General features: G+C 49.8%; 1 protein-coding gene across 11 annotated transcripts in view; it reads left to right on the plus strand.

The window, feature by feature from the left end:
* Positions 1-3,603: 3,603 nt before the first annotated feature.
* Positions 3,604-15,514, plus strand: part of Tex264 (testis expressed 264, ER-phagy receptor) — a 32,228-nt gene continuing 20,317 nt past the window's right edge. For 2 of the 11 annotated variants that reach the window (XM_029554421.1, XM_017802438.2), the window contains exons 1-3: positions 3,775-4,348; positions 4,612-4,673; positions 6,645-6,936. In XM_029554421.1, the coding sequence (XP_029410281.1) occupies positions 6,679-6,936 (258 nt within the window). In that variant the 5' untranslated portion in view covers positions 3,775-4,348; positions 4,612-4,673; positions 6,645-6,678. The other 9 variants (XM_029554388.1, XM_029554393.1, XM_029554397.1 and 6 more) reach the window with 9 other exon arrangements.

Raw genomic sequence — 15,514 nt, forward strand, 5'->3', positions numbered from 1 at the left:
AACTGTTGCTAGCGAGCTGTTAGTATCTTTAAGCCTGACATTCATTGCATTGGAACTGAGTTCTCATTCCATGGAAGGTTTTCTGGGGACTTTACATTCCTCATTCCTAGTATTTTTAGATAGACCTCTTACTTTCCACTTTGATTTCTCACATGACCAGTCGTTCTGAGCCATGGATTTCTGTGCACTCAGCTAGGTTGCTTTTGCCCCATCACAGCTCTTAAGAGGTTACCCTTCCCCCAAAGGATGACTTTCTGGCCCCTCTGCTGACTGTTCCCAGGAAATCAGCACCTCAAGGCCTATCTGAAAATGCTGCCCTGCCCATTGCTCACCTTCAGACTCAGTTCCCTTTCCACGGACTCTTCTGCCCCTGTGTATTCAAATTGCTGTTGTCTCTTCAGTGTTTGTTTTGTGCCACTAGCTTAGTTCTAGGCCCTTTATGAATATCTGAGTCTTAAAACGATGAAATTCTGAGCAGGCAGTGTCTACACTCTTTGCTTTTCAGGGACCCAAGTCTGCGCCTTTCCCCTCTCACAGATCTCTTTGCTATAGTCATCAAGCGTACTGGGGAGAGACAGCGAGGCAGGCTGCATAATCTGCAACGTAGAGAGAGCTGGGGGAAGTCTGGGTACTCCCTCTGTTACCACTACTGGGATGATATTCAAATGAGAGGGGACCTCATACTGTGACCTGACCCAGAACTCTCCCTGGAAGAAAGCTCAGCCCAGCTGTGCTTGAATGAATGTGTGAATGTGTGTGCATGTGTGTGCTCATGTGCACTGTGTTGTAAAATGACTGTTATCTGGTTGTATTACTCAGGGTAGGTTGGGGACTTACCAGAAGAATCCTCCAAGCCTGCCCAAGGTTTTTTCCTTGTACCCTTTCCAGAGGGATCAGAGGGTCCAGGTGGGTTGAGGGGGTCACAATGGATAACCACTAAGGCCACACTGTTGCCAGAGGAGTTGGAAGGTGGGGAGGAGATGAGGTGACCCCAGGGCCCTGGCACCTGGCTTTAGTTTTCTGTCTTCTTTCCTCAGGACGCCCCTGAGGCCTGGGACCTGTGCCTGGCTTAGAGGAGCATCTGTGGCTGGATGATCCAGCTGCTGGTGTGATTATGGGCTTCCCTCCTCTCTCAGCAGGGCACGCACGTCTGCCCCAGAGACTGGGCAACTGGCTGTTTCTATGACGTATTTATTTTTACTTGTGTTTCATGTCACTTTTTTAAATCAAACAGAACAATTGTAAGTCAGTATAACTGCCTATCAGTTTTCTTTATTTCTCTTTTTGTAAAATAAAATTTAAACTAAAGGCAGTGTTGTTTGATCAAGGAATTGTATGGACAGTTGCTTAGCTGCATGATGATGATGAGAGTATCACAGCATAATGGGCACCAGGACAGTACGTAGAGGTAGGACAGGTAGGTCAGAGGACAGACTGCTAGTAGGTTCTATTGACAGTGTCGGTCACTAAGCTTTTTTTCACTTTTGCTTACCTGAAGAGTACTCTGCTACTGATGTACTTCCAGGCTCTTGGTAGAACAGTGAAGCGTTAACCTGGAGTTGAAGCTAGTTGTTCCCCAGCATGGCATATCCTCCAGGGGCCAGCCCTTTCTAGGCTGTGACTGACTAGGGATTGGGCTAGCTTTAGTGCCTTCTTCACAGGGTGGAGGATGGCAGTTGTGGGAAGCATCTTACACTGTGTCTATATTCTGTCATCTGAGTTAAGGAATCTAATCAGGGTTTCGGCGTGGAAAGAGGTAGTTTAACCCCACGAATTTTTAATTTCTTTAAGGGGAGGAGCCCTGGCGAAATAGTCTCTAGCAGTTTTCATGAGGAGATTGAAAGTGGCTCTGTGTTGATTCCTGGGAAAGAGGAATACCAAGTCTGGGCTCACAGTAAGGGAATATCCACTATTTAGAAAGAGGACTGGGAGTGGAATGTGAATAGTTTGGAAGGTTAGGCAACCGGGTCTCAGATCTATTGCAAAGGAGCAATGAAAAGGGCCTTGCAAAGGAGCCTGCTGCCTTCTGGTGGCTCTCTGAGGCCTTGCAGGGATCCTATTGAGGGTGGTGCTTGCATTGTTCGGAAGCAGTTGGGGATGAAGCCTGGTGGGCTGATGGTCTGTAGCCCTACTTGCAGGCCAACTCTCCTTCAACAACACAATGCTAAAGCTCCTAAGGCACACCTGGAATTCTGACATTGGGCTCTGGAATTCTCAATCAGGCTAAAGAAAGTGAGCAGAGAGGGCAAGATGAGGAAAGGGTGCTCCTCAACTATGATTTCTTGGGAGAAACCCATCAATCTGTGAGAAGCAGGAGAATTGACCATGCAAATCCTACAGGCAAAGGCTGTCTTGTCTCTGAACCTGGACCATGCACCTTTCTTGTGTCTCAAATGTTTCCAAGTGTATAGCTCAGGTGATCATTACGTTTGATGTTCACAGGTAAAACTGTGATGACCTTCCTGCTCACCCAGTCTTGAAGACTTAAGAGCGGCCAACTGCCCATTCTGCCAGTTTGCCCAGAGCACTGGGATAGACTTGGTCCTGTGGATGAGGTTCAGTCCTCTCTGCCTGTGGAAGGGAGAATGTGAAGCAGAGGAAAAGCAGCCAGAATTATGCCTGCTTCTGTGTACCCAGCCTACCCTTTGCTAAATGTAGTAGAGGGATTCATAAGATATCTTGTCCCATAAGATGGTTGCTGAGTTTCTCCACACCATCTTTCTGGTGTACCCTTCCAGGTGATCTTTCCAAACTTGTCGGAAGTACCAAGTTAATCTTTGGCCCAGCCTGTAACCAAATTTATGACCAGCCAAGCTTAAGAGCAGAGTTGTGCTCCTCACCTCCATCATAAATCTGGGCTTCTTGGCAAGGGCCCTTAGAGTGCTTTGTGGTTTATAGGCCCTCAGAGATAAGAGCTGAAGATTGAACCTGTTCTAAGGGAGCTTACACTTGGCTTGGGATGTTACATTATACTAAACCAGTAGGCCCTTCCTACAGCCACATCCAGGGCACTGAAGTAGAAGCTTGAGGAAAAGTACTCCCTGGAGCTGTCGTGGCAGGGAGTGGTACTCAGTAAATGTTGAATGGAGGAATGATCATTCCTGTGTTCTCAGAAGGACTGATATCTGTCCTTTCCAGTGGTTGGATCCACTAGCTCCTTTCCTTAGCCCAGACTGGGATTTAGCTTCCTCAGTTGTATAAATCCTGAGCAAGTGGCGGGCCTGCTTGGTTCCCAGGCCTATCAAGAAATCTCCGTGAAAGAACGTGACAGGGTAAGAGTGGTACAATTGCTGAGACTGACACTCCTGTGCGGGTCCTCCCTAAAATACACAAGTGCACTCTTCAGTCCTGGTGGCTTCCTGGACCCTGACTGGCCCTCTAGGACAGGTCAGCAGGATTTTCCCTGTGCTAGGCGCCCACTGTCACTTTGGTGCTTCCCCCAGCCCAGATACCTTGGGGTATTGCTGGGTCACCTTCAGCAGCTCTAGTTAGTTGGAAGTAGGAAGGTGTGTTGGACGCTCCGCCCCAGGCGGGGCGGGAAGTGTGTGTCATTGGGGGTGGGGGTGGGGTTATGCTAGCGTTGCCAAGGAGCCGGGGCGGGAGGCCTCCGCCCTCTAGGTCCGGAGCGCACGCGCCCACGGCCACGGCCACGTCTCGCCGCGAGAGGGGCGGAGCGAGCGTGAGCCGCTGGTGTGTGCAAGATCCGAGACTGAGCCCCGGCCGCCAGCGTGAGTCGGCGTCCGCGGGGCGGCAGCTGAGGTGAGGGCGGGGCCCGAGGAAAGGCGTTCCCGTCCGGGCGTAGGCTTGGGTTCCCCATCCGCCCAGGTCGGGCTGCAGGCTTCCCTGCCCCTTAGGTGGTCCACTCTGCCCCTGCGGCCTGGGCTGCCCTTTGCTTGTCATCATCTGGCCCGCAGCTGTCTCGGGCGGGTTCCGAGGGCCTGGCCACGATCGAGAGGCTGTCCTATCCCCGCCCCCGGGCCGCCCCTTGCGCAGCACATCCTGGGGCAGTGGGGCTGAGGGAAACCCGATCGAGACTCACCTTTCAACTCCCTTTCTTGAGGCCGCGCGCGTCGGCGGCGGGGCCGCAAACTTTAGCGTCTCCTAAGTTGCAGAGGTGCGTGCGGCCTGCGAGGCCTGAGTGCCGAGGGGCTGGAAGCCCCGAGCGCGAGGCGGCGCCCTCCCCGGGGTCGCGGCTGACGTTCAAGTTTGACGGCGCAGGTCCTTTTAAGGGCCCGGCTCTCCGGCAGACGCGCACGTGAGCGGCCTCGGGAAGCTTGCGCGGGTGCACAGTTCCGACCTCTGACTTGACTGGAAACTGAGGCGTAGGAGCGCGCTCCTGCTGCGCAAGGTCAGCGGCGGGGACTGTAGACGCCGCTTGGTGGGGGGCCCTCCAGGAAGAGGGCCCCGTGGAGGGCCCCGGTGAGGAGCCCAGGCCTGACTGTGGAGCTGTTGCGGCCTCCTCCCCGCCCCCCGTGGGATCCGAGGGTGGGGTCGGGCTGCTTGTAGACGCTCCTGTGGGCTTTCCCTGGAAAAGGGTTCATCAGGACATGGTGTCCTGCTCACGGGCTATTCCAGGGCTGGGGTGACTCTTCTTCTCTGCTCCCAGCGCAGGAGTACTTGAAACCTGCTGCACTGGATGCCATGAGTTGCTAAAAGTGAGCCTGGCTTTTCAGGTGAGCCTCTTTCGTCCTGCCCTTGCTCTGTGGGTTTGGGAGAATGCAAAACTTCTCCTTCCTGTGCTGACCAAACTGGGGGGTGGAGGGAGCAGAAGCATTTCCCCTCTTTTCTGAGCAGTTTGGGAAGTGGGAGAAAGAGAAAGATTGGGAACTAAGTTTCCTTACAACAGACGTGTGTAGCAATATTGTCACTACGGAGGCAGTCTGTGGCTTAGATACTGAGAGCTTCCAGCTTGGGGTTCAGCAAGGTCCGACATGGATTAAATGCTTTGGCCTTTCTGGAAGCCAGTGGAAATGGGCTGGAGTCAGACTGCATTTTGGTACAAGCGGCTCAGTTTACTACCTGCATGACCTTGGACAAGCATCTTAACCTCCTACCACCTGTTTCCTGGTATGTTCCTGCCTTACTGGATTCTTTTGAGGATTAATGAAGTAGCTGTGTTCCATTCAGACAGCATCTAGCATATAGTAAGCACTTGGTGAAGATTTGTTATTTCTCTTATCAGAGAAAAGAAGAATGAAACTAAACTGGAGGCATGATGAATAGGGCAGAGAAGCTTGCAGAAAAGATAATGAAACTTACAGGCAGGAGCCCAGATGTGTGTGAGGACCAGCGAGAGGCACCTCAATGTCCTGACAGCAGAGCTCAGAGATTTACTTGGCTTTGTGAGGCCAGTGCTGTGTGGTTTTTGATTCCCAAATTTTCACATCATATCTTACACTCAGAACCAACAGGGAACGGATCCACAGAGCTAAGTTTTCTATAGGGCTAAAGTATTGCTTTTCAGCACTAAAACGTTTTATATTTTAAATATGAATTTTAAATTAAAAGAGATATTTTGTGAGGGGTGTGCCACAGCCTGCCTGTGGAGGTAAGAGGACAACTTGCAGGAGTCAGTCAGTTCTTTCCTTCTACCATGTGGATTCTGGGGATCAAACTCAGGTCAGGCCTGGTGGCATGTGCCCTTACCAGCTGAGCTCTCTCTCTGCCCCTTAAATATGACTTAAATGATTGAAGTGGGACTGTTTCTCCAGTAGGTCTCATGTTTCTCTTCCTCTTTAAACATTCTTCTGTGTTCTGGGCTCCCTGGGCTACTCAAATTAAGAGTCTGACTAGAGTGATTCACACAGGCTTCTGTGTTGATCCTGGGTCTGTTCCTGTAGAGCTTCTCTGCCTATTATGAATAACTGCTACTTCCCCCTCTTTTGTGTTTCCACTTCTAACAGCCTTTTCCTCTTCTTAACAGTTTCTAATCTTCTGTGGGCTGGGAAAAGTAGAATGAAGCTTATTAACATTTGTAATTGATGTCTGGGAAGCCTAGGTTGGACTTTGTTCTGGCCTTTCCGGCTGTTTTGCTCTGGTCTCTAGTTCTGGATAAGTACACTGCTGGAAAGCAGGGTCCCCACAGGCCTGATGTGCCTAGAAAAAGAGCATTTCCCATAAAACTTTTTTCCTGTGGCCCATTTTCCCTCTGGGGTTTTGTTCTTTGGGTATCCTGTTAATATGTGTTTGGACCCCACACATGTCTGTCCTTTGCTGGCATTAGTGCATGAGGCTTGGGGAGGCTGTGCTGGTACTGTGGTTCAACTCTGGGAAGGAAGAGGCAATTGGGAGAAGGCTTCCTTATGGTATTTGACCCATCTTGGGGGAGTCTGATCAGGGCCAGGAGTGTGTTCCTCACTGACTCATCCCTCTACCCCTCTATGACTCAGTTTCTCCAGGTATGAGCAGAGCTGCTTGTGCTAGGCAGAGCTGTTCCAGAGCTTCAGCAACTGTGATTAAGAAATAAAGAGGCTTGTGGCTTCAGTCATCTTTCCTTGCTCCCTTCTAGGTCACTCTATGTGTAAATACCTGTGGCCCCTCCCCCTTCTGGGGCAGAGCGCTCAAGGCAGGACTGAGATTGGCGGGCAGGCACATATCAGAACAGGCTACCAGCCAGCCTCTTCTCCCTTCTGTCTCCTTTGCAGCTGCCTTCGTGTGTTGTGAGGGAGTCCCAAAACCATGTCGGACCTACTATTACTGGGCCTGATTGGAGGCCTGACTCTGCTATTGCTGCTGACAATGCTGGCCTTTGCTGGGTACTCAGGACTGCTGACTGGGGTGACAGTGAGTGCAGGATCGCCCCCCATCCGCAACATCACTGTGGCCTACAAATTCCACGTGGGGCCCTATGGTGACACTGGACAGCTATTCACTGAGAGCTGCAGCATCTCTCCCAAGCTCCGTTCCATCGCCGTCTGCTATGACAACCCCCATTCGGTAAGGAACCTCCATAACGTTCCACCCCTTGGATGAACCTGAGCAAGGGCTTGGTTGGGGAGAGGATTTGGAGTTTCTAAGGAAAGGATGGGGAAATTTGACCTGGTCCTATGGCCACCTCCTCTTTAAGCTTAAGGCCCTTTTCAGATTTAGTCTGGGCCACTGCAGCAGGCATCCTGAAGCTTTGTGCTTGCCCACATCTACTTCCCCTTGCTCATGTCTGCTCAGGAATTTCTGAGTGCATTAGATCATATCACTGTCAGTCCCCTAGCTTCTGCCTGGACCTTGATTCTCTGCTTCTTCTTGCTGTCCCTCTTACCTTCATTTGTGGCCAGTGCTCTAAGGCCTTGCCATTCAGATTTTGCCCACTCTCTAGGGGTAAATCTTGTTTGCTTGCTTTCCATTCCTCAGCTCTCATGCCAGGACTATGGGTCCTCGAAGACTGAGAGGGCAGCTTCTGGGCATGGGGCTTAGAATCCTACCTCTCTAGCCACCTTGGTACCTTCTGGCCCAATGATAGAGCATTTCCTTAAGCCAAATGGAACCAAATGAGCTATCTAGAATGCCCAGGATGCTGGGGTCAGAGACTAATCCACCATCACTGGCACCCTGTAGGCGTCTGGCTGTACTACAGCTTACATGAGTCAGGACTTGCCAATGTAGCTTCCTGTCATGCTATGGGGTGGTGCTGTTCACAGCTGGATGGAGTGGCAGCTCTGCCAAGGGCTTTCAGCCTCCATTTCTGAGCCTTGCCAAACCAAGCCTTAAGTGATTTGGATTTGGAATCCCCAGCCCCTCTCCTTTCCTGGAGAGCTGAAGTGGACAAACCCTATCGATTGCCTGCAGACAAGGCCTCACCGGGCACTCAGTTGAAAAAAGGGTGTGCTGATTTCATGTCTGTACCAGGTCCTGCTCTACACTTGTACTCTGGACTTGAATTAGACCTGGTGTTGCCCTCGAGAAACTTTGTGGTTGGCTTGTCAGCCTCACACAAATGATTTTCCAGCAAGACACTAGATTCAATGTCTACTGAAGTTTGAGTTTGTGGTTTTTGTGGGGGGGTGCTTCAAGTCTGCTGAGACGGCTCAGAGAAGAGATGGATGGGCCTTCTCACATGAGTAGAATCTTCCTCTGCCATGAAGGGCTACTTGACTAAGGAAACTATAAGAACAAAGTCTTGGGGATAGGATGAAGAGGCAGTGTGGCCCAGTGGACATGTGGTGGGTGGAGAAAGGGTGAAAATGTTCCTTGGTCTAATGGGGGAGGTACAGGAGGTTGGGAAGATGGGTGTGGCACCATTTACCACCTTTGTTTTAGGAAGCTAACTAGAAGGCAGGTGGAGGAGGGAAGGGGATGAAGCATAGAGGCCACTGAAAAGACTGGGCTTGGGCTGGGCCAGGTGAGAGATGGCCTGGGCTAGTTGAGGGATGAGTAGACATTGCTTGAGGTTTTGCAGTCACATGACTAGGAGATGGTATTACCTGGAGTTGGAAGCATCAGGGCCCAAGTGTGATGGAAAAGTATATTCCTTTGGGGTTGAAGGTGCTAATTCCATGATGGAAATGGACCAAGGTAGCAGGTTCTCAGAGGCCACTGCTGGAGGCCAGGCCTGGGAGAAATGAGACAGAACTCTAGTAAGATATATTTTCCACCGGCATGGTCACTGCTTCCAGTCAGCCCCCATGCAGCTCTTCCAGGGGTGGAGTGGGCCTTGTAGCTCCAGTGTTGGGTGCTGGTCCTGGAGAGCCATGACCTCAGAGCACAGCCATAAGGCTGGTAGTCCTGGGTTCTAATTGTATCTCATCACTTTTTTGTTATGTGCTATTGGTTATGTCATATAACCTTTCTAACTTCTATATTTTTCTCCTCTGCTATATCCTAGGGAAATACTTATTTCATAGATAGGCCAGCAGTGATTAACTTAAGTGATGTAGTTGAGACATTCACCCCAGCATATGGCTCTCAACAGATGTTTAACAACAGAAAAGCATAGAGAAAACAAACTAGTATGTGCTGAGGGATCAGACTGAGAACTCTGACCCAGGCCTAGGTGACCTGGTGGTAAACATTTGGCTGTCACAGAAGATGCATAAAGAGGTTAAAGTGACCACTCTGATCTTGTGCTTCCCAATCTTGATCACTGCAGAAGATACTCATGTCCACATTCAATGCTGGCTTACACCTAGCACTTACTTGGGGTATCTCAGGGACACTTGGGTCTCTTTGTACTCCTGAAGCTCGGCATTTTCTGTCTGGTAGAGACTGTAAAAAGGTCCAGATTCCCAGAATGCTCAGGCTCATGGCTATCCAGAATGCCTGGACCACATTCCAGCATTGTAATAGATATGTGGAGGGGAGTGGGGGTAGGGGAAAGTAAGGGGTGGATACTAAGTAAGGGTGGATACTGTATGTATGTTACTAATTTCATTTTCTTATTTTTAGTCAATAAATAGTTGAACCCTGGATCTGTACCAGGTTCTGTACTTGGGGACCATGAGACTCAACTCTTGATAGGAGAGTGTCAGGAGCCTAAAAGGGAGACCATGTTTCAGTCCTGGGGAAGGCTGAGAACCCATGCTTGCCACTTCGTAGCTGCCTCTGCTAGCATTGAGCAAAATGGGGATATAAATGGGGAAAGAGGATATAGGCTGACCTCTTGAGTGTCCTATCTCCATTCATCCTAAACCAGTACAACAGAAGTCAGCTGGGCTGTGTGTGTAGGCAGGAAGTGAGGCTGTTGCAGGCTCTGAGAGTGGGGCAGTGAGTGGCCAAGCTAGAGATTTGCTCAACTTTGGATTCTGGCCACCCTGCTGAGACATGAATTGACAGCTCCCTAGACATGACAGTTCCTGGCCTGAGCTATACCAGGGAGGCATGGTTCCTGAGAAAGGCCTGGTGAAGCTTCACTTTGTTTCACATGGGTCTAGAAAATGGCAGAAGAAAGGACATCTCCAAGGCAGGACAGAGTTGGTTGCTGTGGACCTTTACATATCATTTGCTACTTGAGTCCTGAATCCTAGAGTTTTTGGATGAGAGGAGACTATGAGGTCTGAGCAGATAGTTTCTGTGATGCAGGAAGAAGGATTCCATTCCCTGTTCCCAAAGGCTTTGGCATAATTGGGAGGAGGGGGAGCAAAGAGAGAACATGTGTCAAGAAGTGGACAGGCCCTGGTGTGGCTCACAGGTATTCTATTCCCATCAGTGGCCAGCAGGCCATTTTCTCTTCAAGGTACCTGGTGACAAGGGGTGAGTTCCAGAGGCCATGGCCAGATGTAGGTGGGTATCATTTACAAACCTGCCCCACTTCCCCTGCCCATTAGTGCTCACTGCCTTTTGCATAGCTAGGAAAGAGTCCTGGCTGAAACTTTTCTGCCCTCAACTTTATTTCTAAGTTGGGTACTAGAGGGTTGGAGTTGACTTTAGCCTCTTTTGCTGGGCCTAATTCTTCCTCTGAGAGGGGAAGGAAGAACTGGGAAGATCGTATGTACCTTCCTTGATCCTGGCCTCTCTGGCCTGCAGCTAGGCCTTGGAGGCTAGCTGCTGTCACTGTGCCTGTGAGTCTGCCCTGTCTGCCACCTCGTGCCCTAACTTCTGCTATGCTACTACCACCTCTGCTGTTTGGGGCTTATGTAACCTGTCTGCCTGCCATTGTGGTAGCCTGAGTAAGCCAAGAGGTCGTGGTAGCTAGTTGCATTTAATTGGCCTAGGCAGGTGGAGTCTGCTGCTCACATCAGTCACCTAGCAGGGGGTACTTGCCCCAGCATGAAATGGGTTGGGGAGCTGGTGGCACTCTGGGCTCTGCCTTTAGGGAGCTAGAGTACTGTGCTTCTCTTCTTCCTTTGGTCCACTGGGAATCAAGGCCTGGGACCATTAAATCTGTAGGGCCCAAGACTCCTAAGAGTTCTAATTTAGGCCTGTACCACCCTTCCCCTCACTACTCAGTGGAGTTGGGGGGCTACCCTCCCTTGAGGCATGTAGGTCAGATGGAGCCTTGGAAGGGGTGAGGAGGTGAGATCTCCCAGGGCTTGTCTCTTCCACAAGGCAAAGGAAATAGCCCCTGTCCCAATTACTCTGTGGATTTTTACTGCTAGATGAAGCCAGGCTTTTGCTTTGTAGTAAGTTAAATTTGGGAGAGGTCTCACAAGGTGTAAGCTCCTCTCTACCTCCAGTAGAGCTGCCCTTGGGAGATAAGATGAGAAAAGAGGACCCATATTCAACCTTTTGGGTCTGAATCAAGACTCCAGCTGCTTGCCAGTGTGTGATTCTGTGAGTCACTTGACCTCTCAGTGAGTCTGTCTCCTCATCTGTCAGATGGGGATAAAAGAATCCCCACCTCAGGTCAGGGTTGTTGGGTTTTTGTTTTGTTTTGTTTTGTTTTTGTTGAATATTGAACCCAAGGCCTAATTTGTGCTAAATACACACATATATCTACCCAACCCAGGTTTTGTTTTTATGGGATCTAAATGATAAAGTAAAGGCTCAGTTCTTGGCTGCTAATAGGTATATAGCACACTTGGCATCAACCCTGCTGAGAACCTGTACTGCTGAATCCTTGTGCTTTTAGGAACCCTGCCTCTCTGCTACCAGTAGCCCTTGGGTGATGTGAGGAGTCAGTGCAGGGAAGGCCACGGTGTAGTCTCTTCCTAGCCAGGACTGAATTATCAAAATCCCTAGTAGCTGTGGGTTGTGTGGTGTAGCTCCAGAGCTGGAACCCTGCCCCCAATACTGTCTTGCTGTGTGACATTTGCTTGGTTTCCTGAGCCTCAGAAACAAGACTGATAACAGCACTGACTGACCACACAGAGCTGTTTGGACTTGATGAGCTAACTGGAGCAATTGGTGAGGCCTTGCCAGGTGCCAGCTATTGATAGGAGTATGCTTCTGGGAGTGGGAGAAAAGGTAAGGGATTAAAGATGGGAACTCAGAAAGCCTCAGAGCCACCTTTGAGAGCTGACATCCTGCTGACTTTCCCTCCTTCTGAGCCTGAAGTATAAGTCCTGTCCTCCAGCCTGGTTGTCAACATCAGTCTATGTCCTGAATGATAGCTACCATGTTCCTTCATATACCAGCAAAGTTGAACACACAAGGCTTGGTGTGTTGATCTGTATCACTGGGTCAGGAGAGGAGGATACACACACACAGAGACACACACACACACACACACACACACACACACACACACACACACATTCCACTATACCACTCCCTTGTAATCCTGGGACTGCCAGTGCAAGCATAGGGCTCTGTTTTTGCTTCTCCCCTTGCCTTGATAGCTTTATGTTGAGTGAGCTGGATGAGAGAGATCAAGGCAGGTCTTCTGGGCTTGTACTGACAGATGGTGTAGCTGTCTCTGTTGGTTATACAGGTTGTGGGCTTAAAGTTGACTATGTCTACCAAACTCAGTAGGCCAGCTGACTCTTCCTGGATCCTAGAAGATATCATCTTGCTTTGTTCCTAGACTTAGTGCTGTCTTATCCAGGCAATGCTCTTGGGGTAACTCTCTTTGTTCTCTTCACTGTATTCTGGTGGTTGTCAGAGACCTCTCTGGTAGAGGTCCTGGGGCCAGCCTCAGGATCAGCTCCTTTCTAGAAGCTTCAGGTTTTTAGCAATTATGCTCTTGTAGTACGGGGACTGAGGGGACTGAAGAGGGAGCATAGCCTGAAGGAAAGCGGTGAGGCCTCGTATGTATTTGTCTGTTTCCTGATAGCCTTGACCTTGAGGGTAGGGCCTGGGTGAACTTTTCTTTACCCAAAGTGGTGATGATTGTGGCCACTGCCTTGTCTCCAGGTATGGTTCCAGACTGGCATGGTTCTCGTCCAACTCTTGTTCTGGTCAAAGGTACTCCAAAGAAATTGCTGATATGGCTTGGAGAAGGAGTAAACAGGTGAGAGACCCAGGCTTTTGCCTTGGGGCTACATCCCTGCTATTGGACCATTTCCAGTTGGATTACTGGGTTATTTTAGTAGCTGCTCCTGTCTCCTTGCTGGTCCCTGGTTCTGCCACTTCCCAACTTTTGGCTTGGCACGTACCACTTAACAGGTGATAGGCTTCCTGAGGAACCTTCTAGGCTACCCTCTAAGCACTGGCCAGGGTATGATAGGGGGAAGAAGTGACCTCATGCTTATGGATTTGGGGGGATTACTCAGACAAGAAGAGAGTCCTTGTGGTCCACACTCTCCCAGGAACTTTGTCTCTGTTAGCTACCTCCCTCCGTTGTGGAGGAACCCTTCCCTTTCTTCAGGAGGTTTGATTGTGATACCAGGCTTGTGTGTACAGCTGTGTGCATATATGTACCATCTCTTTGAGCATGCTCAAAGAACTTTTTTTGTAGGAAGGATTCTAGACATTTCTGCTGTGAGACCTGGAGTAGTGTGGCGATATGAGAAGTAGACCTGCTTTCTTGCTGTTTATTTGAGGTCAGAGCAGCTCCTGGTAGAGTAACAGAAGGCTTTGAGGAGAAGAGTTGAGCTGAGTCTTGCTAGATGAACAGGATTTTCCCAGGCAGAAAACTCAAATAGGTTGAAGAAGAACATTTTAGGCAGAGGAAGTAGCTTACGCAAAGGCAGGCAGCATGGGAAGACGTGGCATGTTTGGCTACAAATAGTTCATGTGGGTGTATACGGGGGTGTGAAGGGAGAGGAGGCTGGCAAGGCGGGCTGGGCGAGAGCCTGGTTCTGTCCCTCTGCCACGTCCTCCCTCTGCCACGTAATCAGTGACTGCCCACCCATCTGGGCTCTGGCTCAGCTGACACCTGGTCCTGAGGTCAGTGCAGTGTCATGCCTGGTCTACTTGGCTTAGAAATTTGGTTTTGCCCTAGATGTGAACTGGGATACCTTGAGAGGTTCTAATCCTATGTGTTCCAGTGTTGGAAACTAAAGAGAGTGTTGAGCAGGAGTTCCATGGGGGCTGCTGAGTGATCTCAGGAAAGACCCTGGAACCCAATCTGAGGCAGGGTAGAGAGGAGAGATCAGGTGACATATGTAACCATCTACTCATTTCTCTCTCTAATCTACATTGGATTTTTTTTTCTTTTCACCCCACCCCCACCCCTCAAAGTAGGTTGCTAGGGTTGGGGCTGCAAATAGGCTTTGTGGCCTTTACTGTCCTTTAGTCTGTCAGCTCAGGCCAATGGGAACTTCCTGCCTATCTGGCCATTGCAAGTCTTGCATGTGAATGGTGCAGGGGCACCATCTAGAGACACAACATGGTACTGCAGCAGTCTGCTGTGTTGTCCAGGTGGAATGGGAGGGACTTCAGGCCAAGAGGGCCCCTCCCATTCCCTCTTAGAAAGCTAAGACTGCAAATATTGGACTGGGTGGAGGTGGGGTATTGGGAGGGGAGAGAGTGTTACAAAGCCATCCTCAAAGGCTCTCCAAGAAGGCATTTGAACCCTCTTGGGAGGAATCCTCTTGGAGGAACTATCCAGAGGTTAGGCTACATGGGCATTCTAAGCCAATGGACAGTGGTTGGGATTGTGTGATAGTTATAGATAACCAGTGACAGCTGTAGAGTACTTCATGAGCTCTGGGCCCCAGCTAAGCCCTTGTGAATTTTCTATTTTATTTAAAAAAATTTTTAATTATTTATTTGTACAAGTGTTTTCTAGGTACACTGGTATCTATACTAGTATGTGTGTAGTGCCTGTGAAGGCTGGAAGAGGGCAACAGAGCCACCATGTGGGTGCTGGAAATCAAACTCAAGTCTTCTGGAAGAATAGCAAGTGCTCTTAACCCCTAAGCTACCTCTTTAACCCCCCTCTTTTAATATGAAAAGTCTGTAAGGAAATGTTAAGGAAGTATCAAGGAATTGGTACTCCGAGAAGCCAAGGGACTTGGCCAAGATTATATGACTCACAATTCATACCTGAGTCAGCCTTCCTTAGCTGTGGTTATGACCATTGCACTATATTGCCTGCTACTAAAGCTCCAAGTTATGCTTGATGTCATAGGATTTGAGGGAGCAGCAAGACCAGAATCTTGAGAGGTAGCTGACACATAGGGTCTGCTTAGAGGTTAGAGCCTGGAATAGGTGCCCAAGTCCCCAGAAAAGTATGATTCTAAGGCAGGAATAGGTTGCCAGAGTAGGGGTATCATCAGAGCTGAGAAAGCCCCCCACCCAGAGCTTACTGGCAGGTCTTGAAAGGGCCGTAGTGGGGTAGTAAAAGCAGACAGGTAACAGTGACTTCACAGTGCTGAGAAAGTGGAGGGGGTAGTAAGTGAAAGTAGGGGGAATGGTCCATTTAAATTTAGAGGTCAGTAGGTTCTGGGTTAGGTGAGAAGAGTACCTTCAGATGAACAAAACCCAGAATTGAGAGCAGAAGGGTCTGTGGTAACTGTCTTGGATTCAGGAACACCTTCCACTGGGGGCCCAGCCCAAGGGCTGGTATAGTCTTAGACAGCAGGAAAATGGACATGGGAAACAGAAAGTGGGACAGACTATGGCCACCTGGTACCAGAAGTGAGCACTGGTCCTGTAGGCCTTAGGTCAGTCCTAAGAAATGTTGGAAACCCCTTCTGACTGGAGCTGCTGGGAGCCAGAGGAGGGAGGAAGAGGAGCAGAATAGAAAATATATTCATGC

Source organism: Nannospalax galili, unplaced genomic scaffold, assembly GCF_000622305.1.
Source record: "Nannospalax galili isolate Female #2095 unplaced genomic scaffold, S.galili_v1.0 scaffold851, whole genome shotgun sequence".
In the NCBI taxonomy this organism is placed as follows: Eukaryota; Metazoa; Chordata; class Mammalia; order Rodentia; family Spalacidae; genus Nannospalax; species Nannospalax galili.